The sequence below is a fragment of the Trichoplax adhaerens genome, genomic scaffold (assembly GCF_000150275.1).
Source record: "Trichoplax adhaerens TRIADscaffold_9 genomic scaffold, whole genome shotgun sequence".
NCBI lineage: Eukaryota > Metazoa > Placozoa > Uniplacotomia > Trichoplacea > Trichoplacidae > Trichoplax > Trichoplax adhaerens.
In genome coordinates, this window is record NW_002060951.1 from 2800093 (window position 1) to 2825230 (window position 25138).

A 25138-nucleotide genomic window follows, 5' to 3' on the forward strand; every position below is an offset into this window, starting at 1 on the left:
GCCCCATGTGACTCAAATATGCAATATATAGTGTTCTATGCGCTTTTGAAGGTATACCTACTGTGCGTACCGTATATACGTAAATTGTTTAAATGAGTATACAGTATAGTAATATAATTATTATACTTTGTTGCCTACATTTTCTATACTCTAACATCATATGCTCGTAAATTAATTCGGAGGAGAGTTTATAGCGTGCTGCATTACGCGTATTAATTATACAGAAATGGGTAGTTCATTATAATGTGAATGTATCAAAAAATAAATATGTTTGCGTCAGCTCTTACCTCACTGTACATTCACTGATGTTTACTTTTACTTTCAAAGGTAAAAACTGTACATCTAACTATAAAATTAAGAATTTAAATCAGATCTCTTGATCCTTACAATTACAGGCAACTAAATTATAATAGTACAGAAAATATTACTGTACGAGCTTATATAATAAGATAAATTTACAAACTTATTACGAGTCGCCCCATCATCTGCATCTAAAATATGCTCAGATAGCAATAAACTACTTACTGTACAGTATTGATAAGTAGGTAAGTTATATCCAAGTACTTGACATATTAAACTCCGTCTGCAAGATATTCAGAACTTTGCTAAAATTACTTAATACTACAGTGCTTTAGAAACTATCAGTTCAATTGAGCGTCAAGTAGCTATGTCTTGATATCGTATGCCTTAAATTGTAAACTAAAAAAGCACAAGTACTTAGTCTGAAAATGTAACCAGAAGTCAAAAGGGATCAACATTGATCCGCCAAAAGACTAACAGAACTGGAAATTTCAAATTAACTAGCTTAATATCCTGTCACTTTGCTGACATAGATATTATATAGTTCGTTTACGCTTTTAAATAACTATAATATAAACTGACGTTATAAGTTACGATCAGGGATTGATAGTAATTGTGAAATATTAATCCTCGATATTAAATAATTATTAATAATTATTGTTATTATCATTATTAATATCAGTGTTCAGCTGTTGGTAATAAGTAATAATAACATTATCATTGGACTACTGTAATACTAATAATTCACTCAAGCAATATGACATTAAATGTCACTTAGTGCAAAAATTAAATTATGGATTTCTGTCCATGCTGTATATTCAGTAGGTAACACCAGGGACTCCTCACCACCCCCAGCTTCACAACAATTGAAATTACAGTAACGTTGTGAAGCTGGACGGATATCGTGACCTTTACTTAATTTGCATAGAGGAACCAAGTATGGCCTAAATACAGTACAACGAAAGTACAGTACAGTACAGTACTCAATGTAATGTGCGTATGTGCTCACATGACTTTACCTTATTAAGTACAATGCTGTCGTGTACAGTGACCCACACTGTACTGTAACTGAGTGTACAGTAGTTGCATGGAACTGAGTAATATACTGTACTGTACTTCACTGTCAGTAAAAGTAAAAGTTATAACACCCGTGCCCCGCGAATGTATCAGGAACACTAACCGTCCTGTACCGCAACGATGCGAGTCCGAACAAGTAAACAAAAACAAATGACGATTTAGCTATAAAATTCGAACCATAATATGTATATCTAGTGATCCATTGTTATACAATTTCAATCAACATGACATCGACGATCGTGAATGCCAAGCTAATCCCGATGACGGGTTGTAGCTCTGATATTATTGAAATTAATAAAGAAGAAATTACCATCGGCAGATTACAAGGTATTACTATTAGACTTCATTTCAATATTTGTACGAGCAGTATCTATCGACTATCGTATGAAATGTTAGTGTATTGTAGTAAAATACTATATAAATCGGAAGCGCGGAAAGTATCACGAGCTGGGCGTTTATATATAACGATACACTAGGCGTTCGACGACTTGACTGCATATACTTCATTACGCGTTCACCAGACTAATGGAGTATTACAGTAACTGCTGTAACATACCGTAGATTGACTCGATCATTGGATTTGGAAATCCAGTTTAAATAAACAAGTCCATTGCTGAAAGCGTTACGATTCCCATAATTGCTCAATGAAATTGTATGTAAATAACGATATTATTAAACTGTAGGTCGACTAAAGTTTAGTATACGAGTATGCATAATACTGCATTAATTGATCTCCTTTTAGAGTTATACTGACCAGTGGAACGCATATGACAACTTAATAATTACGTCACCTTACTGTAACTAATTATCTGATTCCTGCTAAGTAGGCCAATTGATTATTCGATTTTATCTTGTGTACAAATTTGAATTAAAGTAGAATTGTCTTGCTAGAGTGCGATGTGAAAATCTTGAACAATCCGTTCGTCTCTAGCCAACATTGTAAGTTGGTTAAAGATCCAGATATTGGAGAAATCTGGCTTGTAGATTTAAGGTGAAGATCGGATATTTACTTTCCTACGCTTTCTCTTATCCTGACTCTGCTATTTTTTGTAATAAGATTTCCAAAATATTAACTTTTTATATTAACGACTAAACGTGAATTTAGTCTTTTTACTTGTGCGCATATTTCTGTAGTGAAAACGTTACGGGAATCTACATATATGTGATTAATATGTACAGTAGTTGAGTAGTCCTAAAATAACTAATTGGATGTATATCCATATATACGTGTATACTTATATATAATTAATACGTAGTGCTACCATCACATTTAGATACAGCACTGTATCCTAACATGATTTTGTATAAATTAATATATATTTAGAGATAGCATATATCAAAAGTGTGTTCTTTACAGTATAGCTGGGAGTTGGATGCAATGAATGAGTTAGGTAGTACTTTGATGCTTAAATAATTCAAAAAAGTTGTGTTAATACACAATTATTACTTTTTAAGTTGACTATGTCCGAAAGTAGATTAACTCTCGGTCGTTTCGGGTTGTTTATCACAATGAAGTTCTACAAATGAGGCTTGTTTGAAATTTTCGAATTTTTTAGGGTTGCCGTATACTATGTATATAATTTCTTATTAGAACCTACTGAAGCATGTAATTGACAATTCTCTTTTTACAACATTTTGGTATATAAATTTTAGTAAGAACGGAACAGTAGTTAACAGTAAAAAATTGCGAAAGGGACAGGTACGGTTCTAAAGTATATGGACTGTTAAATTAGAGATATTAAACTATAAATTCAAATTTTTATGTTTACGATAACGGTTCTATTTACTGTATACTTGATACTGGTAATACTCCACTACGTTTACGTTTATAATACTAGTATATTGTAATTATTGTTCTTAGCGTGCAAAATTAACAAGTGGCGATGAAATTAAAATTGTCTTAAGATCCGATAAACAAAACTATAGTAAGTCTGTAACTGGTGATCCTTAAATGAATTTATAAACCTATATTATGCTATGACTTGTTCCTTCTGTACGGTAGAACATTTAAGTTAATACGCCTTAGTGATGTAAGATCTAACAGACTGTTTCATAATATGATTTCGAATTAATTGTTATATGAAACTTCATAGCCATAATACTACTCATGATATTACTTGGGTTACAGTTATCATATGCTGAATAGGTTTACGTGTACAGTAATTGAATTCGATCAGCAATCAATCATCGTTAACATTACTTTGTACAAATTGCTGATATACTGTACTACATTATGCTAGTGAATATCCTATAGAATTAGTGTACTAGTATAGTCCGTGGATGTTGCAAATTTCTTTCTTGGTTCAATGGACTATCGTATCGGTAATCCTTATATCGCATGTCATTAATATTCCCTAGACGTTTCTTACTTATATGAAGAGGTAAAGTCTTTTTCTGAAACTCTGGAATACAATGATTATCTTGAAGGTTTGCTATTCAACTCGTTACTTCGGCCATCGCATAATTACTAATAAGAAATTATTTCAAGTGTTGTCAGCGTCGTTTGTTAAAGCGACATTTGAAAATTATTTTAGTTCATTTTTAAATTCATCAACTTAAAGTTTCAGCTTCTACGTAAGATTGCATTTAATTCGTGTACTGTTTAATATTGTTATAGATGAAGGCCTCGAATTTAATCCAAAGAAAAGGCTAGCAGATCAGGTTTCTAACCTTTTATACTTTAATGTTATCTATGGAGTTTAAATTCTGTATGTGTCGATCTAAGCTGAACTAGATTACTAATTTTATGTATCTTCCATTGTTATCGTTCATTGCAGGATTTAGAAAGCAACTTAAATAAAAAAATCAAACAGGAGGTAAAAGAAGTTTAGAATGCCTTGATAGCAGAAGTTGTTTGAAAACAGGAAATACGAGCTATTGCTTTGTTGCAGTAATCCTTTTCTTCTTAGTTTACTTCTTATGTCAGTTATGATGTCATGTTTTATAAATGTATCTCTACGCAGTCTGCAACTATTCTCTTTCGCATTAACTGCAATATTTTCATATATTATAACATTTTTAGAGCGATGTAGCTTTACCGGAAAAGATGCTTGACGTAGATAACAGTAGAAAATTACAACCTGAGACATTAGTTCCCCAACCAGAAGTGACTGAGGACACTACAAAAATCGCTCCAAACTCTACTCTTTCAAATGTTGGACAGGACATGTTAGAAAACTTGACTTGTGGGATCTGTCAGGTAAATCTAGTGAACAAATTACTCTTGTTTAAATGAAATTGTACGGAAAAACCTGATGGGTATTTTCATTAAGTTTGAATTCAATCTAATTTAGGATCTACTGCATGATTGCATTAGGTAAGCGACCACTAAATATTTTCTATCAATAAATACATATATAGTCAGGTTATTTATTCAGTGAGGTTTACCAATCCAAGCAATCGATTAAATTTTTAAAATAAAAGTATATTTAAATTTTGTAATTTTCTCTGGCCAAGTTTGCAACCGTGTTTACATTGCTTTTGTTCTGGATGTTATTCTCCGTGGATGAATCAATCTAATAACTGTCCCGCCGTAAGTAAACATTCATCTTTAAGGCTTTACCTTTCTAATATTCCAGCACTTACAATTCGCATTATTTTTCAGTGCCGAATTACTGTAGTTCAAATTAGTCGAAATCATATCATAAATAACTTAGTAGATGCTTACGTAAAACAATACCCTGAAAAAAAACGAAGCGATGAAGATATTGAAGATTTGAATGCAAAAAATAAAATCACGAGAGAAATGCTTGATCCGCAAAAATTTATTAAAAGAGCACGAAATCAATTTGGCTTCACATATTACGATAGCGAAGGGTCGAATGTTGAATCTTACGATGGTGATAGCTCAGATGAGGAGTAAGCGAACTTTATTCGAAATATACGTTTTCTAGCCCCTACATTTATTTAAAAATTAATTATTATTTCGCCGTTTCCCTTCGATATCTCATATTATAGCGAAAGATGTAGGCAATGTCCAGGGAGAATGTCGTACACCAGTGTAGCAGCTGATGATGGCTGCAACAGCGTTACCATTTCCAGCAACACATCAGGTTTTACTTGTAACCTTAATACAATTCATATTTCATGCCAATGTTGCTTTGAGCTTCTGCCTGATCGAAGATCAGAACCGATATCAGATCGAAGGCCACCTGTTCAATGTAAGCAATACGTTTACTATAGCTATGGAGCGTATTGTCTCTCACTTGGAAAGAATTAATAATTTGCATCGCTTCAAACTATTCAGGCGAACACTGTTCCGGAGTTTATTGCAATATGTACTGGAGGTGCAATGGAGCTTCTTGTGTTGGATGCCTATCTCGATTTAAGGGTATGTACAATGCGAGGATATTCTTGTTATCTGTTTTGTCGACGTAGTAGCGCAAAATAAGATGGTAATTGGTAATATAATTATAAGCTGACTAATGACATTGCTACTCCCCTGATTACAGACAAGGAATTTAAGGAAGAATGGCTGAGAGAATTAATCAGTGGCAACGTATATGAAACTGACATCTTGATGGTAAAAAATTCGATTTAGATGATATTAAATGAAAGAGCTTTATTACAATACTTCTATCGGTTATCCTTATATCTTTAAATATCGGAATTGCTTTTATCTAGAATTACCTAAATGACAACCATTTGACTATTTCGGATATGACAAAAACGATCTGTAGTAGACTAGCTTCGAATGAGTATTCAACAAGTAAGAGATAATTTAAGCTACTTCAATTAAATTATAGAGAGTAAGCCACGTGTTCAATATCTTTCATGGTTTGTAGTAATTGATTAATAAAGTTACTATAATTTTTAGCCCTTGTATCAGCGAATTTTTCTATCGAGCAAGCATTATGCCATCGTTGTTCTATTTCCGCTTTGCGCCCTTTGGCTTATTGCTATCGAAATGATATCCCGAATACTGAATTACCTGGTAGTGATTAGATATTTGAAAGATTTTTTTACTTTATGAATTAAATTTTATTGGACTTATTCAGTTTAAGAATATGTTATTGCAATTTTGATTACTGTATGCGTATAGCTGAAGTAACTCGCCGCCCTAACTGTTGGTATGGGAAAGAGTGTCGTACGCAAAAAAACAGCTTGGCACACGCAAGGTAACGAGATAGATGTATCACCATCTATAACACTTATATAAAGGGGTCATCTTTAAATTTTAAATTAAATTTTAAATCTTATTGGCCAAATTTAACTGTTTATCTTCATTACAATATTTTGCTATAGAAATTATAATCATATCTGCGAAAATAGGAGAGGGAAATAGATCGTAAACATTGAAGATCAATGTAACTCGAAATGTCAATCCTATGATATTGTTTTGTTCTTATCTTTTTGATGAATCAGTTATTGAGTCAGCATCAATAAATTCTGACTATGGCCCGAGTTGTGGGCACGTTTTAAAATAAAATTCGAATTTCATAGTGGTTTAGTATTTAGTGAATAGCGATCATGATATAATGCACGTCATGATTCATTTAGACTGTATACGGTATTCTCTGTACATGAAGTCTCTACTGTTCAGTGTACTGTACACTATACAGTACTTGTACTGTACTACACGTGTACCTGCACGCGTATTAAGTCTAAATGTGCGATCCACTGTTTCGAAAACGTTCTTCGATACCATTAAAAGTCATTTAATTTAATTAATTTAAAGCATCACACGATTTTTGTACTGTACAGTACAGTACAGTACACAGGATAATACAGTACAGTATACTGTATATCTTGTCAGCTATGTCTTACTTGAGAATAAATAAGTTGATAAGGTTTCGTATACACTGAGCTCTCTTATCATACAGTACGCTGAGGCTGTACTGTATGCGACATACTTTGCAGTTGTTATCTACAGATGTACTGTACTGCACTCAGTGCACTGTACTGTATAAACAGTCATGGACTACTACTGTACAGTGTACAGTACAGGACAAAATGGGACGTGGAAGTGAAGTGAAGCGATGAGATGAAACAGGATAGGACATACTGCACCGTCGTTCACCAGATGTTGCAGACCTCTGCTGCATAGTACAGTACACTGCAAGGGCACGTGTATGCTACACTGTACAGAACAGTATTGGACTACGCATGTGACACATACAGTGTATGTACAGTAGTAGTCAATACTCACTCAATACTTATTCAACCACGAACCCGTGTTATGCAGTGCAGAAACAAGTTACGTGTTAACATTAATCGAGATGGTGGTATTGAGGACTAGCAAATTTGATCGAAGTTATTTACCGTTGATCACCATTATTTTGGTAATCTACGTATCAGGCTTTTCGGTTCTAGCGAATGATGATGAGTCCGATACAGAAACATCGGGATCTGTCCTTACTAAAGGTTCTGACTTCAAAGTGCAATTATTGTGCAGCAGTTATTGATTGATTCAACTGGCATAGATATTACGTATTTTTTGCTAGAATCACTGTCATCTCTTTCATACGCGTATACGCGCAGCATCTACTATTATTAAGATCTCAATATCTTTTCATAAACTATATAAAATAAACTACAGTAATTATTTTGAGAGAAACTTTACCCAATTTCCTTAGCAGCCAGCTAAAGGGTACAAAGTAGGTATTATTAACCAGTGAACAGTGAACACTAAACACGTAACAGAAATTTGAAATAACCAGCATTTTATGCAACATATTGATTTTTGTTTGCAGTGATCTAATATCAGATCTTTAGATTCATGTAACGTTGGTGTGATGTTATGCCGATATAGTTAGATCATAATTTTATATCAAAATTAGTGCATACGGGTACAGAATAGTACTTTATACGCGTACGTTGCAGCATCAAGGTACGGTACATATAGATTGACACGCAACTTTTCGAGAAGGTTTTATGTTTAGCGTGTATATATACTGTACTGTATATATATACCGTATATCAGTAACGACAAACTACTGGTGCAATGTTATATCTAACATTCGCAATTGAAATTTTAGGTACTACTTCCTGCAGCTGGAAATTGTCAACGTGGCTCGCAGCTATATTGCTTGGGAGTGTTGCTTTAATATTTTATAAGAAGGGATTGGTATTTAATAAGATATTATTAGCTACTATGTATTTAAGCGGAGTTAACTACAAAGATCCATTCACCGTGATTTTGCTTATAACACGTACGTGTGTCTAATGATATCTTTAGATAAATGAACAAATATCTAATACTAACCAAGGTAAAGAAACTAGCATTAGGGTGTACTATGGTAGCCAGACGGGAACAGCTAAGGTACTATTACGAAGCTTAGTAACCAAATGAATATTGCATGATGCGTATCCTAAACCACATTCGAAATCAGTTCGTTTTATTACATTTATCGCTGCATTTGTTACAGCGATTTGCAGAGAGGTTGTACAGTGATCTGAAGGCCTTATTCAGTGATGAACAAGATGCACATAGAGTAACGATGAACATTTATAGCTTAAACCAGCAGGAACCCGAAGATGTAATAGCTATAAAGGTATATTGGATTCTGATTTGAGCTATACAAGTGAGATGCACTTATGCTGTAGTACTGTAATTATAAATTTCTACATATGAGCTATACGGTGTACAGTATAGTATGGACATCATTAATCATATAAAATAAGTTATCGACGTTAACTCTTATAGCCAAAATCTAGACAGATTTGTATCTTCCTACTGTCTACCTACACTGGTGGAGAGCCTGCTGAAAGTGCAAGATGGTTCTATACTTGGTTACAGGATACCGTATCTGATTTTAGGGTTCAGAAAACTCTATTGAGTAAATTAAATTACGCTGTATTTGGTCTTGGTAACTCAGTCTACCAAGAACATTTTAATTCGGTACAATTTTTAATTTCTTTTTAATGCTCATTTATTATTACTTACTAATGCTGCATAATCATCAAGTAGCATAAATTGTAAGTGATAATTACGAGATAGAGTGTGATTCTATTATGGGGTTTTAATCTATAAAGGTTGCTAAGGATACTGATAGTTGGCTTCATAAATTACATGGAAATCGAATTTTACCCCTTGGCATCGGTGATAATAACGTAGTGCAAAGTGAAAATGGAGGTGTGTTTAATATTTCATATATTTTTTTTATTTGTCTAGAACAGATAACACTATGGTATAACTGGCTACACGCCTTTAAAGTATTTCTACGGATACGACATACATTAACATGAACTGCAATAATTACGTGTATTTTAGTAACTTCATGTTATAAATACCCTCACTATATGACTGATCATTAGGCCTTGAAGAAGATTTCGTGGCTTGGAAAGGAAGGATTTTAAGAGTTCTCAACTTAGAAATTACTCCTAGTCATAAACCTGTCGATAATGAAGTCAACGTTGCCCCTTCAAAAATAAAGGTAAAAGAGAATGTAATACACGAAGGAAAGATGTCGACTCTGACATTATTTTATTACCTACGTTTTAGATCTTATATGAGAGTACAAGTGAATCTAGCGATAACAGCGAAGATGAAGAGACAATTGCAATGAAAAAAAACTCTACTATCCCGATAAAAAATGATGTCGTTGATGTCGAAGACTTAGGGGTGATGCTGAATAATTTAGGGAAGGCAAAGGTAATTCGCATATTCAGCTAAAGTTTAATATACTTCAGTATCAAATTAGGTTATGATAATCAATTAACCTAGCTTAAGCTATGATATATCTGAATGTATTTACAGTTTTTAGAAGGGAATTTAAAATTTTTTAGGCAGATAGAGAACTTGAAGTAAGCACACTACAGCGTGTCCAAGCTGGGCCAAAAACATCAATATCCTCCTTAAAGAAAGCTGAGTTAAGAGATATGGTAACCCCATCCCTAAAAGAGGCACTAAGCAAGCAAGGTAAACCTTAAATGTCATATGAATCGTACGGTGCATTTAACATCAAAGAATCAACTTCTTCAGTTTATATTTAAAATCGTTTTTAACCGTATACGGATGACATATTGTATCATGATTAATAAAGCTGATAATTTGCGTTACGGTGCGCAATTAAGTACTATAGATGTCGGTATTAGAGACACTTTTCACGTATGTTTCAGGATATAAAATTATCGGATCTCATTCCGGCGTTAAGCTTTGCCGCTGGACGAAGGTGTTAACAACTGAAAAACTTATTAGAAAATCTTTAGATATTTTAGTCTTCAAAATTATTATACAGTATATCGGCTCTTTCGTAATTAATTAGTTTAACTTGAAGACTTCAATTGTTTTCTGCAGTCAATGTTACGAGGACGGGGTGGTTGCTATAAGCATACGTTTTATGGAATTGAGAGTCACAGATGCATGGAAACAACGCCCAGTCTTGCTTGCGCAAATAAATGTGTTTTTTGTTGGCGTCATCACACGAACCCAGTTGGTACTGAATGGCGATGGAAAATGGATGACCCAGAAAAAATCTTTAATGAAGCACTTAAAAATCATTATGGCTTGATAAAGCAATTCAAAGGCAAGTTAGGACATTTAAGAATTCGCACTATAATTTTATTTTGTAAGCATAACGGAAAAAATCTCACGGATTTCTTAGGCGTTCCAGGGGTACAAACAGAAAGATTCAAAGAGGCCATGGAAGTTAAACATTGTGCTTTATCTTTAGTCGGTTAGTATAGAAGTAAATTTGCAGTTGCTTACATTGTAAATTAATGTTGGGCTTTCTTTCTGAAACACGGTAGGAGAGCCAATAATGTATCCAGAAATAAATAAATTTATTGAACTTCTACATGGAAAGGAAATTTCCAGTTTTCTTGTGACTAACGCACAATTTCCAAATGCTATTAGGTTAAAATCATTACTATATTTTACTAGATGTAATGTAGTCTTATTTGATCGTCAAAGTAATACTACACGGTATCATGATTAACGAATTATAAATATTTCTGAATATATAAATATTAATAGAGATCTTACGCCCGTAACGCAATTGTATGTGAGCGTAGATGCCAGTACTAAAGAAAGTTTGAAAAAGATTGATCGGCCGCTATTTAAAGACTTTTGGCCTCGATTTCTTAAAAGCCTTTCCGCCTTATCAGAGAAGGTTCTACAATGCGAAGGAATTGTTTCGATATGATCATTTACATTCGCAAATTTTATGAATTTAGGGTCAACGGACAGTTTATCGATTAACTCTCGTGAAAGCGTGGAATGCTGAAGAAATTGAGGCATATGCAAATCTTGTCGGGTACGGGAATCCAGATTTTATCGAGGTTAAGGTAAGAGGGGAGACGACAGCTGTTCTCTTATATCTTGTGACAATTTTATAGGATTATAGATCTACGTTCGGTTAGTTTAGACCTTGCATATGTCACTGTAGTAACTAGATATAACTATATTAAACAATATTTTTCATAAAAAATATTTCTTATTTACTAATAGGGAGTAACATATTGCGGCGAATCAAAAGCTTCTAAGCTAACAATGGAAAATATTCCTTGGCATCAAGAAGTAAGATAGCTTGATTCTTTAACATCTTATTATGCTTCCTCACTATTTTGGAATGCTGTACAAATCCAAAACCTCCTGGTTTTTTAGGTTTTATCATTTACAGACAAATTAGTTGATAATCTTCCGGAATATGAAATTGCTTGCGAGCACGAGCATTCAAATTGCGTTCTGGTTGCACATAAGAAGGTAGACTACCTTGTACTGTTTAATTAATAGAGTTTTCTATATAGCAAAGCGAACATTTTGTGCTATGGAATGTTGTATCGTGAGACATAGCACATAATTCTAAAAATTTGATAGATGATAATACGGTGTTTATGTACACAACCATCGTTTAGTTGCATATATCCAATAATTTTAGCGTTTAAGAATTGTCCCACTCATCGAGATATATTCATAATCACATATTTGACTTTTATTTAACAGTTTAAGGTTCATGGCAGATGGCACACTTGGATTGATTACGCGAAGTTTCATAAACTGGTTTGAGATAATAATAGTTCTTAATAACAAGTAGTCAAACATACTACTGTATTTTTATTAAAGATTCTGTGATTAGTAATAATTAGTCTGATTATATAAAGTATATATTGTCTATATTATTTCAATAGTCTTGTTTAGTCATGCTAATTCTTATTATAGTTAGAATTGTTACTAATTCTCCAATAATTTAGATTGCTGAATTTGCCTCCAATGGAGGTAAGAATTTCGACGCAAGTGATTATATGGCATTGACACCTGACTGGGCTGTTATCGGGCACCCAGCTCACGGATTTGATCCAGTGGAAACAAGATGGCATAGAAAGAAAAATAATAAAGATATTGGTGGTTGTTGAATAAGTTTGTAGTGTTGTCTTTTAATCTTATTCTTAAAATCGGAAAATGTTAAATTTTTAAGGAAATAGGATGTTCAATTCATTAATGTATCTCATGTTTCGAATTATATAGGCACTTTGCATTTATACTGAAATTTTTCTGATTTTTTGCTATTGTGTAAATACGCTTGTGCTGATAAGGGTCATACGAGTATAATATTATTCTAAGAATTTTTGTAAAGAATAATGCAACTTATAATCCCTAAATATATATCCGAAAATAGTACCAGTTAAATTGTGAAATTTTTATCTCATGAATCCTTGATTGAACAATGTACGATAGCTATGGAGATATATACACAGCTTGACTAATTTACAGTTATATTCATGACTTGAATTTGTAGTAATCTTACGCTATAAACTAGATGCTTTTGTATCTAATGTATAAGGATCCAGAATAGCAATGTCATTTTGGAAACTAGATGGCATCCAAAAAATTACCCTATAGCTAAAGTACGAAACTTGGAATTTTCAATCTGTAAATGCTAATGTGGTATATATGTGCGAGATTAGAGTTGATGAATTTCATAAAGAAAATAGATGGTAAAACTAAGTAATTGGTTAATATTTTAATCGATTTGCGTAGATAAGGATTGGATTGTATGCACAGTAGACTATTATCCATGTTTAGCATAGTGTTCTATATACCGTAAACTTATCGTATATGGGGTTAAGTACTGTAAATTACATATGAGTATATAGGAAAATAATCATCATGTGATATAAACATAGGCTAAAGACGCAAATATAGCGCAAATATAGTGATTGTAACTAAATCGAGTACGGTATAAAGTTACTGAACCTCGTAAAAGATGTTAAATGAGCACATTATCGTAAACCGTCAGTAAAGCGACGGGAGTTTGCACTAGTTGTATATAAAATCAGTTCATAACATGCGGTACAATTTCGCCAAAAATTTAAATTTTAACTCATCTGTAATACAGTAACTTGACTAATAAGTACGAGAATGCTATTAGATTAATAGAACGATAGGTTTAATATTTTCAATCATCAAGTTCGATATTGTAAAGAAGATATATAAATTCGTAAGTTCTAACAGTAATGATATTAGAAGAGTAATACTAGAGTATGCTTTCTTGATAATGATCAATATTTTACAGAACATTTTCAGATAATAAATAAGAATTTAGTTCATTCATTTCATTCCCTAATAGTTTCGTAACTCTGATAGCCTCATTGGCTTCTTCACCACCAATTTCCTCTAGAGCGATTAAGGCAGCTTCTCTTACATGAGATATAGGGTCATTACGCCTTAAAACATACAAAGGTACAGAATCATAATAAGATTTGGCTTTGTAATAATTCGTAGATATCCCAATTCAGAGTTGCTTAATGTTAATGAAGGTATTTAATATTGAAAACTTTTACAATATTAAATTGCACACGTACCATCGATTTAATATGTTTATGATTGAACTTTCTGCCTTCATATGTCCCAAAGATAAGCAGGCGCTTTCACGAACCAGCCGATCTTCATCTTGAAGTAACAATATTAGTTTATCGATATGTTTCTTACTTTTAACACCTGTTCTTGCTAGTGCTATGGAGGCAATAGCACGAATATTCGGATCTGTATCATCGAGAAGATCTGCTAGCGCGGAAATTACTATTGGTGTTTGATATTTTCCTAAGATTTTCGGAAATTGCGTTGTTTAGCGTAAAATGAATCTTAAATTTTTTGCTAATCTTTTAAACTGGAATTAGGTAGAAATTAAAATTTTACTAAGAGTCATCCTGCTGATTCCTGAAAAATGTTTAATACCCATACCTAAATTTTCAACAGCTGCCATGCGAACTGTCGACTCCATATTGAATACTTCATGTATTGCTAAGCGACTAGCAACTTGATTGCTTACACAGCTCAAAAATTTATGTGGCTTTGACCAATTTTTACCACAAAAGGCGGTAAACTCTTCTTTACGAATGACATCTTTTTTAGTAAAAATATCTTTCCAAATCACTCCTTGAAGCAACCATTCTTGACGATCATCCGGATAATCGCGCTTTAAAACGTCATGGTAATCGCTCACAAACGCCTTTCTAAATTCAACCCATGTTGTCTCTTGCGCTTGAAAATGGCGATCCCAAAAATTTACTGCCGTGACAAGACTCGACTTAGCTAAATTTTACATCAAATGTATTATATTATTTATTTCTTTTCCATATAAGAAATATTATTAATTTAAGAGTAATATAGTAACAATTAATAAAGGTGTGGAAATTAGTTCACTATCGTAATTTTGTTAATAATTAACATGAAAACATCGATTTCTTATTTTGCTGGAAGCCTACCACTACTCATGGATGAATGTTGTACTGTAGATGCAGTTTCTTCTTGAAAATTAAATTGGTCATCTTCGATAAATGATGCTCTTCGATTCTCCAAAATTTCATCATGTGAGCTTATTTTCCTAATTTCTCGTTTTACGCCCTCTAAAACTGTTGCATATTCCTTATCATAGCGCTCTTTTTTGCAAAAGAATACCCAGTTCAGTTTGGACAAAGTTAACTTTCTGAATAGAAAGTGGACAAGAATCATGACATAAGTCATTAATTTATTAATTTTCCCGCATTTTAAGTCATGTTACAGTAAATCTTTTACATACGTACAGGGCAAAACCCATTTCTTGATTGATTTCTCTGAAATACCGTAAAGATAACGGTACTATAGGTTTGTTCGAGATATAGGCAAGAGAGACTTCATCCACTTTTGCTTTATTCTTAATGTATGATATACTGAGTACTACTATTATCACCTGAATTCATTATCAAAACAATGATATGCATCAGTGCAGCGATGTAAGGATATACGCAAATTTATTTTATTTACGATCGTGACCAATTTCAATATACTAATTAAAGCTTTTAGATCTTGTATAATTTATTTGCAACATTTTAAAAACTCGTGCTATGATATACTACTGTAATTATTAGAAAAATATCGTTTTCAAAATGCAGTATACCTATCACTATATGTGAGTGTCTAACATTGTTACCTTTGCGTTTACAATTGCTTTGCCTTTATCGATATTATCTTTTAACTTTTCGCTACCATACCTAAGATGCCAAAATTTAAGGCCATGATTCCGCAAATAAGCTATAAAGTAATAAAATAAAATAAACATAATCAGTTCTATTCAAAAGAAAATTAGAATCAGATGTTATAGTAAAAAGAAATCGTCACTTACCAGTAATTGGAGTTACAATTTCTGTATCATCAGGGCTGTAACTAATGTAGATATCATAATCTACTTCATTTGATTGTTTATAAGCTGTGCTTGTGTCTTCAAATGAATCCAAAGTTATACTAGTATTTATATCAGTCGCTTGCAGTTGGTTATCTCCGTCCTTCAAATTTTTATGACGAAATTTTAAAATTGGATACTTTTCTTTAGCGGCTATACTAGTACAGAGTCTACAGACCTCTTCGCGTGGGTCTTTAGAGGTTATCGCTTGATTCTTTACTTCTGGAAATTCCGTATCTGTTTACAGTATACCACAAGTGGGCATACAATGAATGTCCCGACATTAGTAATAGTAATCTGTATGAGATTAAAATTTACTGTAAACTTATATTACATATATATATATATATATATATACACTACGTTGCTAATAACAGATATCGTAACCGACCTATTACAGGTGATATACCATTATTTACATTTTTACGGCTAGAGCCACAAGAAGCAATTGATCCCATGTCCTCGACAACAATACTGTATCTGTATCGTAATTGCTCACAAGAGATGCAGTATTTGATTAAAAGAAAAGAACTAAAGGATCAACACAATATTACTGTATACAACATTTGAAAGTAGGGCTGTCGTTCGTTAATAACGTAAGAAGTAACTACCTTAAATTCGTTAACAATACAGTATTAGTATGCAATGCACGGATAGCGGCAACGACTAATTTTTACAAGAGTATTTGACCAGTATTAAACTACTGTAATTAGTTAAAGTGTACGTAGTCCTGACCGTTACCATGGTACTGTAACTGTATCGGCAAAAAAGATAAAAGAAGGAGAAAACAGGAAACGTTTGCTGGATCTCATACAAAAGTATTACAGTACAGTATACAGTACTGAACGTTCTGTAGAAGTCCTGACTGAGGTGATTACGGTGGCCGAGGTGGGCCAAATGCTCTCTTGCACAATCTATAGTATTGTATTCATAGTACTGTCACCTTCTTTAACTGTCAGCTGCCTTCTTTTAACACCTCGGCCACCGTAGATTTTACATAAAGTATTTCGTAAATTAATTGATTTATCACTCGTTATTTCTTTGCTATCTAATAAAGTATCTAAAGCCGTGCAACACTGTACAGTGCAATCAATCTATCTATTAGTTATTGTTAGCTATCTAAAGATTATAAAACAAAATGGCAAGTAACGTGCCAGAGCACAAACATCTGGACGTAATGATTAGCTATAGCAGGGTTAACCAAAACGTTATGAGAAAATTGAAAGGTGAATAAACAAGTAATTCTTGACTAAAATGATACAGAAAATGACTTACACATAACAAAATATAATATTGTAAACTTTAGTTTGCTAATATGTATCTATCTATTTCATATTACTGAAACCTTAATTGTTACAGTAAATTATGAGCTCCCTAAACAATATTTTCTTAATACCGTACAAGTACTGTATATTTTAATTGACTGTAAAATACAATAATACCTTAGAAGCAAGAATCCAATAGCTTGGCACAGTTTCATTTCATAAATACTGTACATACGTCTTAACATATCTGTTATAGTTAATCATTTTTAATGACTAGTAACAGGCAACTATCAAGAAATGTACGTTGTGCTATTATTAAGTAATGGTTAATTAGGATTGATTATAATCATATGTAATTATAATATGTAAACATGTTAATGTACTAGTATGTTTTCTTCTTGCTAATGGACTACACAGCAAAATTATATTTATTTTTATCAACTGATCTCAACGCTTTTTATAAATGGCCACGAATCGTATCAGTAAAATTGTTTCGGTTGAAAATTAATTTCATGAAACTCGGAAGTTCCATAAATTACAACTACGAATGCTCCAGCTTAAACAGATAATCTAGTCATTATGAAAATAAAACGTACATTTATTGATAAATTTTTTCTTTTAGCAATGAACTATTACTTAATTATCCAGGACCAAGTTTACGCTATATACGCATACGCATATATTTTTATATATAAAAATATTTCATGAGTCTTTGTGAACAATTTAGCTTGCTAATCTATTATCACTTCAATTGAAGGTATGTCGTAGCACCAATGCTAGAAGTAATTAAGAAATTATTGTTTTTTCCGATTTATTAATATTTGAATTAAACTTATTTTTGCTTACAGACTTTTTGATTGAGAATGGCTTAAAGGTATGGGTAGATGAGATTGGCCTTGAGGCAGGATCAGAATTTCTGAACATAATAGGGCAAGCAATTGTTGACGCTAAGGCAAGTCGATGTAAAATCAAATGAAAACATTTTACTAGCAGTTTATAGCTGCATCTTGGCAATATGTGAGCTAGAAATAAACTTACGTCTCTAAATTACCCGTAAAGTCCTGACTCTTCCGTTTATAGATTTCATACTTTCTAAAATATCTACCCTTTACTCATACCCTTACTTGATCAAAAAAGTATATTATAATTTTACCCAATCATCACCTACGTATTATAGAAGGAGCTATCTTCTAATCCGTAGCTGGCTTTTGATCTATACTAGCCCTAATCTGGCAGTGACCTAATTTTATATATCTTCGCTAACGTAAGCTGCTTTCCCTTTAGGCCTTTCTGATTATCTTAAGTAAGAATTCAGCTACATCGAAGTATTGTAGGGATGAATTGGCATTAGCCTATATTTCTAACAAGCCAATTATTCCCGTAGCTCTCGAAAAGAAAAGTGAGATTTTATCTGTTCTTGAATTTGGCATGTAAGTTATATATTTTAATATATGTGCTAGTAAATATTTTTTTGTAACTGCACAATGTAACTGTATTTTTCTGCAAATTTGAAATGATGTAAATTTTTTGCAATAGATTCATGTAATTATTCTTTGTTACATACTAAATGATTACGATACATTTGAGTTCGTTAAATGGTTTAATCTTACTGGATTGTCATTTCTCACAGGAAACTAACTTTAGCTTCTATGGAATGGATATCTTTAGCTGATGATATGCAATTTGATCAGCAATTAAGCAAAATTATAGCAGCTGTTAACACATTCATCTGCGATACTGATGTGAGTGAACATAACAATAACTCGGTAAAAAGCCAAGATCGTTTAGTGAATAGACAGATTTCAAAACACAAGAAGTTATTTCATGACCATGAAGAAAAAGACTTTATCAGAGCTGGTGAAAAATTTATTGAATTTTTAAAAGATTATTATCGTATGGAGGATACAATACCTTGGACACTTTTTGAACAAAAATTTTATGAAATAAATGGACCAGAATTAGAAAAATTGTGTAGTTTTGACAATGAGGGTTGGTTGCTAGGAGTTTTATATCGTGAACTAGAGGTGCTTGAAGCAAATGAAAATGTTACTAAACAACAGTTGCTAGCATTTACAGATAATAATATAGATATATTTTGGGAAAACGTAGAAGAACAAGCGATACAAAGCTATGCAATGAGAGAAGTATTTAATATGGATTCCTCTGTTAGAATTCCAGCGATTATGAATTTATGTAAGTTGCAATAAACAAAACACAAACAATTCAGTAGTTCATACGATCAGTAGTATAAACTCATATCAAAAGTTTGTATTACAATGTAGCTATAGATTGTTTTTCCAAATTGATCAGTTAGCTTGTCATTTTAGCAAAGATTAAAAGCCCTGCAGTCATGGAGGCATTATCTGATCTGCTAACGGATAAAGATCCTAATATCCGATCAGTCGCTGCCATATCACTTGGTCGACTTGGAGTGCAAAACAATCTTAGAATTACAAGAAGATTGATCAATTTACTTAATGACAGTGATAGGCTTGTTCGAGAGGCTGGCTGTCTAGCTTTGGGACATATGAAAGCTCAACCCGCTGTTCGAAAGCTCGTTAAACTTTGGTAAGAGACTTAGGGTATTAGTACTTCTTTATCTTGCAGTAAGTTGATATACGACCAATTGTTGATATATCAATCTTATAAGCTATACGTTCAACCAGCTTATATGTGATTTCATAACTACAGTAATGACTATAAAGGACCATATACATCTATACAAGCAGAGTTGATTATTTCAAAATATCGCTATCTTAGTAAGCGAGAGAAATTTATTTAGACTGTTCACTTAGGTCGAGACCTAAAAGTGCAGTACTTAATATTATATTATTATCACACCACAGATTCATGTTCTTAAAATTATTCCTATCTAGAACCTTGCACTTCTTTTTTAAAAATATTCCAACTTTAAGTTGTATCATTACATTGTATATTTCCAGGCGTAATGATACAATTTCTCATGTTCGTGAAGCAGCTCAATGTGCACTAAAACGCATAGGAGGTGAAGAAGCTGAGAAGGCCTTACATATTACCAAAGTTTTAACCGAAGAAATAAGAGCATTAACTACTAAAAATAATACCAACTAAGAAGTTACTTAAAATTTTCATTCCATACTCAGAGCCCACTGTTTTCTTGGAGATTATTCTAAAATTTTATATAATTTTTATGTTACTTATTCTACGTGCTTGGACTATCTATAAACTTGTAAACTGGGACAACCCTTAGTCAGATAGAGATTGTTATAGCAGTCAAAGAATGGCTCAGCAGCACTTAAACTACACATATAAATCAGAACATTTATCCCAAACATTTATTAGATACCCCGGATTCAAGCCCAATATAGATTTCTATTATTACACGGTGATTATGCTGTTTTATGAAGCCACCTTAGAATGTGTGCATCACATTGCTAGGGATAACTTATATTACGCTAAATTATAATAAATTAATCGACTGATTACAAATGTTTGATGTCAAGTATGTGACGCACATTTAATAAACTATCCAGTAAGCATGAAAACACAGTCATTATATTACTAATTGTAATCAATTCAAGATACAGTAGGTGTTTTTTTAACCTAGGATAGGCCTAAATTCCTGCAATGCAGCTGCAGTGAAAGAACCGAAAGTGAAAGTAATTCTTTGAAGCTGTATCTTATTACGGACTGCTAATAAATGAATTAACGAGCACTAGAATGGGATGCTCACTATTCTACGGAATGGTAGGTGGCACATGATAACACAAGTCAACGACTTAAAAAAATAATATGCTATTTGCGTTTTCTTTTAGATTGCTAGCTTTATAAATATAATAGTAAATGAATAAATTTAATATTGCTCTCTTGTAGTCTTGACAAGACACATGGTAAATCTTCAGTTCATTATATGATTTTCTTAAGCAATGGTACGCACTGGTGAAACAGCTTTACAGACAGTCCATGGTAAATCAGTACAGTATACGCCGCCTAACGATTACAGAGACAGTACAGTACAGTACTGTACAGTAATTTGTATTCTTGTGGACATACAGTACAGTAATTGCGCTGTACACTGTACAGTCCTGTAGTCAAAGAAGAATCATAGCAGATAGCAAGGACCACTCAAGTAACAATGTTACACCTTTTCCACCGTCTACCTTCTCAGTACATAGAAGACGGAAGGGAAGGAGAGGAGTAGAAGGTGGAAAAATGGTAAAATTCTTTATTTGAGTAGTCCCTCCAGATAGCCCTGAGATAGGTATTCCATAATTACAGTACGCGACTGTACAGTACTGTAAAATCCACGGTAGCGTACAGTACTTCGCATTTTGTACTGTACTGTACTGTACTGTACAGTACAGTACAGTACACTTTGTCTGAGCCTATTTATTAGTACAGTACTGTACTTGACAATACTACAGTATACTGTACACAGTGTACAGTACTGTATAATCTATACAGTAATACTGTACAGTATACAGTACTGTACTGTACTGTACAGTACAGTATAGTGTATGGTACATTACAGTACAGTAAAGTACTGTACAGTATTTCTAGTTCTCTTTGGGTGCAAATCATCGTTGTACTGTATAAAAATTAAATTAATTTTATATACTATTTAATAAACGATAATTCGCGGTCATGTTATGTTGTTGGGTTTTTAACTGTCAATATGGTCGACCTTCAAAGCCCAACACTGGTTGAATCTCAACTAGCTGATGAGTATCCTGATATTATTCGTGATGAAATAGAAAAGGAGTATCTTACCGCACTAAAGGAAGATATTACGGAATGGATTAATGAATTATTAGTCCTTGATTTAATGCCCGATAATTTATTGACGGCTTTAGAAGATGGAATAGTATTGAATCAATTAGCACAGTACGTTCATCAAGTTGGTGATAGTTATTTTGATTCGCATACTGGATTGTCTCGGAAAGTCAAGAAACTTCCTTCTAAATGTCCAAAGTATCGGCAGAATGCATCATCTAACCCGTTCTTTGCGCGGGATAATATTTCGAATTTTATTACCTGGTGCAAACAGCTAGGTGTTCCCGAAGTGATCATGTTCGAAACTGAAGATTTAGTGTCCCAAAAAAACATTAAAAGTGTTTTACTCTGCCTTTTAGAAATATCTAGAATAGCCGTGAAGTACGGTGTTGCACCAACGGCTATTATAGCCCTTGAGAACGAGATGGACAAAGACCAAGGGCGAAGCGATTGCAGCGACGACAGTTGCGAAACCTCATCAGTGGTATCTATTGCAACAGTCGGATCCCAGACCGATCTTTTTCCAGACGATAAGCCAATGGTCAAAAGAAGAGGTAATTCAAATTCTCCCAGTAGAGGAACTAAACAGAAATCTATGATTCCCGTAAAAGGCATAAAGAAGCAAAATGAAGATACAGTTGAAAAATCTGAGAATGCGATTGATATCGACTGTAAGGTAAGTAATTATAATCAACTGACGAAACACCAATTTCAGTTTTAGACCCTACCAAGATCGAACCTTCTTAAGGTATGATACGCAATGCTTTATCCGCAGTACAGTAGAAAGCTGTTCTAACCGCAAATTTTTGTTGGTGTACAGCATAATAGTTTCATGTAAACGGAGATTTGTAGTACTGTACTGTATAAATTCGTTATAAATACTATAGCTTTACGTCTGCTTGCGTGTGATACCGCATCATTATAATTACATGTTACTATTGTTTTACACTAGGCAATCAGTATAATAACAGAATATACTGTTGACTGAAGAAAGTTAAGAAAATGCTGATTCGAACTACACTTAGTTATTTGATGTGCATTAGTGGAACGTAATACATAGTATAGTGTGTGTGATCAGAGGCTCCTCTAAAATTAAAATCTTTCTCAATTTTTAACTGAGTAATCCCTAGCATAACCCAATCAATAATACTGTAATCGGGTAACCAGTTTACTGTATTCGGTTTGCATTAAAATACCAGATTTTAGTTCTAATAATTCACTTAGTCGAACTAAAATCAAGTATTTCAAACTATTCTGGACTGCAGTGCGACAGCAGCTTATGTCTCTGATATACCATAATTGATTCATAAATCATCATTCTATTGTACATAGCAAAACATATCGTGATTTCTAAATTTTCGTGTACAATACTCGTATTTCTATGGTTTTGCTACAGATCCAAAACTTACTTGCAAAATGTACCTGTAAGAGAAAATTTATGTTAAGAAAATTATCGGAAGGAAAATACCGTGTAGGAGAAGATGGACCTGTTATTTTCATAAGGGTCAGTTCTGTATATCTAACGGTTTGAAACTTTTTTATAGCTTCATCGAACAATGATTAAATCATAAAAATCCAGTCCAGTGATAATTAATAATATTTTGTATTTAAATTGCTTTATTGTGCTTCTACGTATACAGTATACGCGTATTACTATCCTTAAATTAATAATGTCACAGTTTATATAAATGGGATGATGGTACTGAGCTTGAGTATTATTTTTAGTCCATGCAGTCTGTACAGACTTATACCAGAGGCTACTAAAGAAGGAACACTGTACCACTGCTACAGTATGACATAGAATGGCATAGTGAAGAACCAAAATGGTCAGGACTTCCAAGTGTTAGGAAGGCTTACTTTAGATTCTGCAGACACCCTGCGGTATAATCTGCCGTCGAGGGTATTAAAGCCGAGAGTTTTTAAGGGAGGGGGGTTTGGAATGTATAATAAAATAAAATATATAATATGGCTGCGCGCTATGATAACAGGAACGATAGGCACTTATACCGTACGATTACTTATATGCCTAACATGGTATACTATATATAGATTATTTTACATTTATTTCTATGGATTCTAGCATGACGATTAAAGCGGCTTATCTTTATGCTGCTAAGAAATTGACTTATTCAACCATTTTAAAACTTGAATACATGAACGTGTTATAGCGTCTCACCAGACACTTTTTTATATAATTTTTAATTGTAGGTATTGAGACATCATATAATGGTTCGCGTTGGAGGTGGTTGGGATACACTACGAAATTACGTTGATAAACATGATCCATGTTTGTATACCGGTATGCTAACTATTACAGATGATCGAAGAATAAGTTTCTTTCTGTTTATGGCATTTACGTTTTTGCTCTTACAGCTATTGGAGAGAACAATGATAAAAAAGCGAAAGATAAAAAATCACCCGGTATTCTATGATAATTTAGTTGATATGAATATTCCGTACGTTAAATCAACCTAATATGTCCAGTCCTATAAGTTTAATATCTCATGTGTATGCTCTAGCATAGTTTCCTGATGCATACTACAGACCCTGTCTTAGAATGTAATTGCGTGCTACTTATCTTATTCATTCTTCATTCTAGCACTTACACCATCTCACAGCGTAAGCTCCATTAGCAGCCTTACCAGTCGACAAAAATCACCTCATATTCCAATAAAAGACAGTAGCTCAACTCGTAGCAGTTCTGACGATATTAAAAATAATTTATCAGCGCGTTCAAGTCCAAAATTCGATCGCCATAGACTACGCTCATCGAGTTTGACTTTTTCTGAAGTAAATGCGGATATGCAGCTGTCTCATAACTTACTGAGGAATTTTACACCTGTTGATTCTAGTAGTCACAAAACAATTCATTATTCTACACCTGTAAGTAAAATACCTAAGTTTCCAACTGACAAGAAAGACCCAGATAGCAAGAGTGAGACACCTGTTCAACTTGCTCACATGAAACGCCGTAATTCGAATATTCCCCAGAAAACACACAATATATCATAGATTTTAGATTTTTTTGCCTGTACTGCAATGATAGTGGTAGTAATTTTAAAATGCATGGTAACCATTTCTGCAATACGATACAACAGCTGTACAACATAATGCACGCGTGCTAAATTTTTTTGATATGATACT

The 25138-nt window shown here is 33.2% G+C and overlaps 5 protein-coding genes across 5 annotated transcripts; 4 read left to right on the forward strand and 1 right to left on the reverse strand.

Annotated features, from left to right (window-relative positions):
- Positions 1-4882: 4882 nt before the first annotated feature.
- Positions 4883-6661, forward strand: TRIADDRAFT_28805 (uncharacterized protein; the record flags this gene model as incomplete). The annotated part of the gene is made up of 8 exons (XM_002114990.1): positions 4883-5235; positions 5335-5537; positions 5624-5707; positions 5829-5899; positions 6001-6085; positions 6206-6310; positions 6419-6494; positions 6622-6661. The coding sequence occupies 8 exons, from the start codon at positions 4883-4885 to the stop codon at positions 6659-6661; spliced, it is 1017 nt and encodes a 338-aa protein (XP_002115026.1).
- Positions 6662-9028: 2367 nt separating this feature from the next.
- Positions 9029-12672, forward strand: TRIADDRAFT_28630 (uncharacterized protein; the record flags this gene model as incomplete). The annotated part of the gene is made up of 14 exons (XM_002114991.1): positions 9029-9217; positions 9352-9451; positions 9634-9784; positions 9835-9970; positions 10105-10237; positions 10438-10490; positions 10616-10994; positions 11068-11173; positions 11294-11429; positions 11494-11604; positions 11768-11836; positions 11924-12022; positions 12263-12319; positions 12511-12672. Coding segments are annotated over 14 exons (1881 nt in total), but the record flags the coding sequence as incomplete, so codon positions are not given.
- Positions 12673-13826: 1154 nt separating this feature from the next.
- TRIADDRAFT_59118 (uncharacterized protein) lies at positions 13827-16435 on the reverse strand (the record flags this gene model as incomplete). The annotated part of the gene is made up of 9 exons (XM_002115155.1): positions 13827-13983; positions 14122-14359; positions 14501-14851; positions 15025-15245; positions 15343-15488; positions 15729-15829; positions 15921-16080; positions 16156-16214; positions 16369-16435. 9 exons carry the CDS (start codon positions 16433-16435, stop codon positions 13827-13829), a joined length of 1500 nt encoding a protein of 499 aa, XP_002115191.1.
- A 680-nt stretch (positions 16436-17115) lies between these two features.
- Positions 17116-20332, forward strand: TRIADDRAFT_59119 (uncharacterized protein; the record flags this gene model as incomplete). Its single annotated transcript, XM_002114992.1, has 6 exons — positions 17116-17203; positions 18091-18116; positions 18527-18672; positions 18873-19435; positions 19570-19810; positions 20185-20332. The coding sequence occupies 6 exons, from the start codon at positions 17116-17118 to the stop codon at positions 20330-20332; spliced, it is 1212 nt and encodes a 403-aa protein (XP_002115028.1).
- A 1714-nt stretch (positions 20333-22046) lies between these two features.
- TRIADDRAFT_28523 (uncharacterized protein) lies at positions 22047-24469 on the forward strand (the record flags this gene model as incomplete). Its single annotated transcript, XM_002114993.1, has 4 exons — positions 22047-22458; positions 22549-22631; positions 23391-23498; positions 24203-24469. The coding sequence occupies 4 exons, from the start codon at positions 22047-22049 to the stop codon at positions 24467-24469; spliced, it is 870 nt and encodes a 289-aa protein (XP_002115029.1).
- Between the last annotated feature and the right edge of the window lie 669 nt (positions 24470-25138).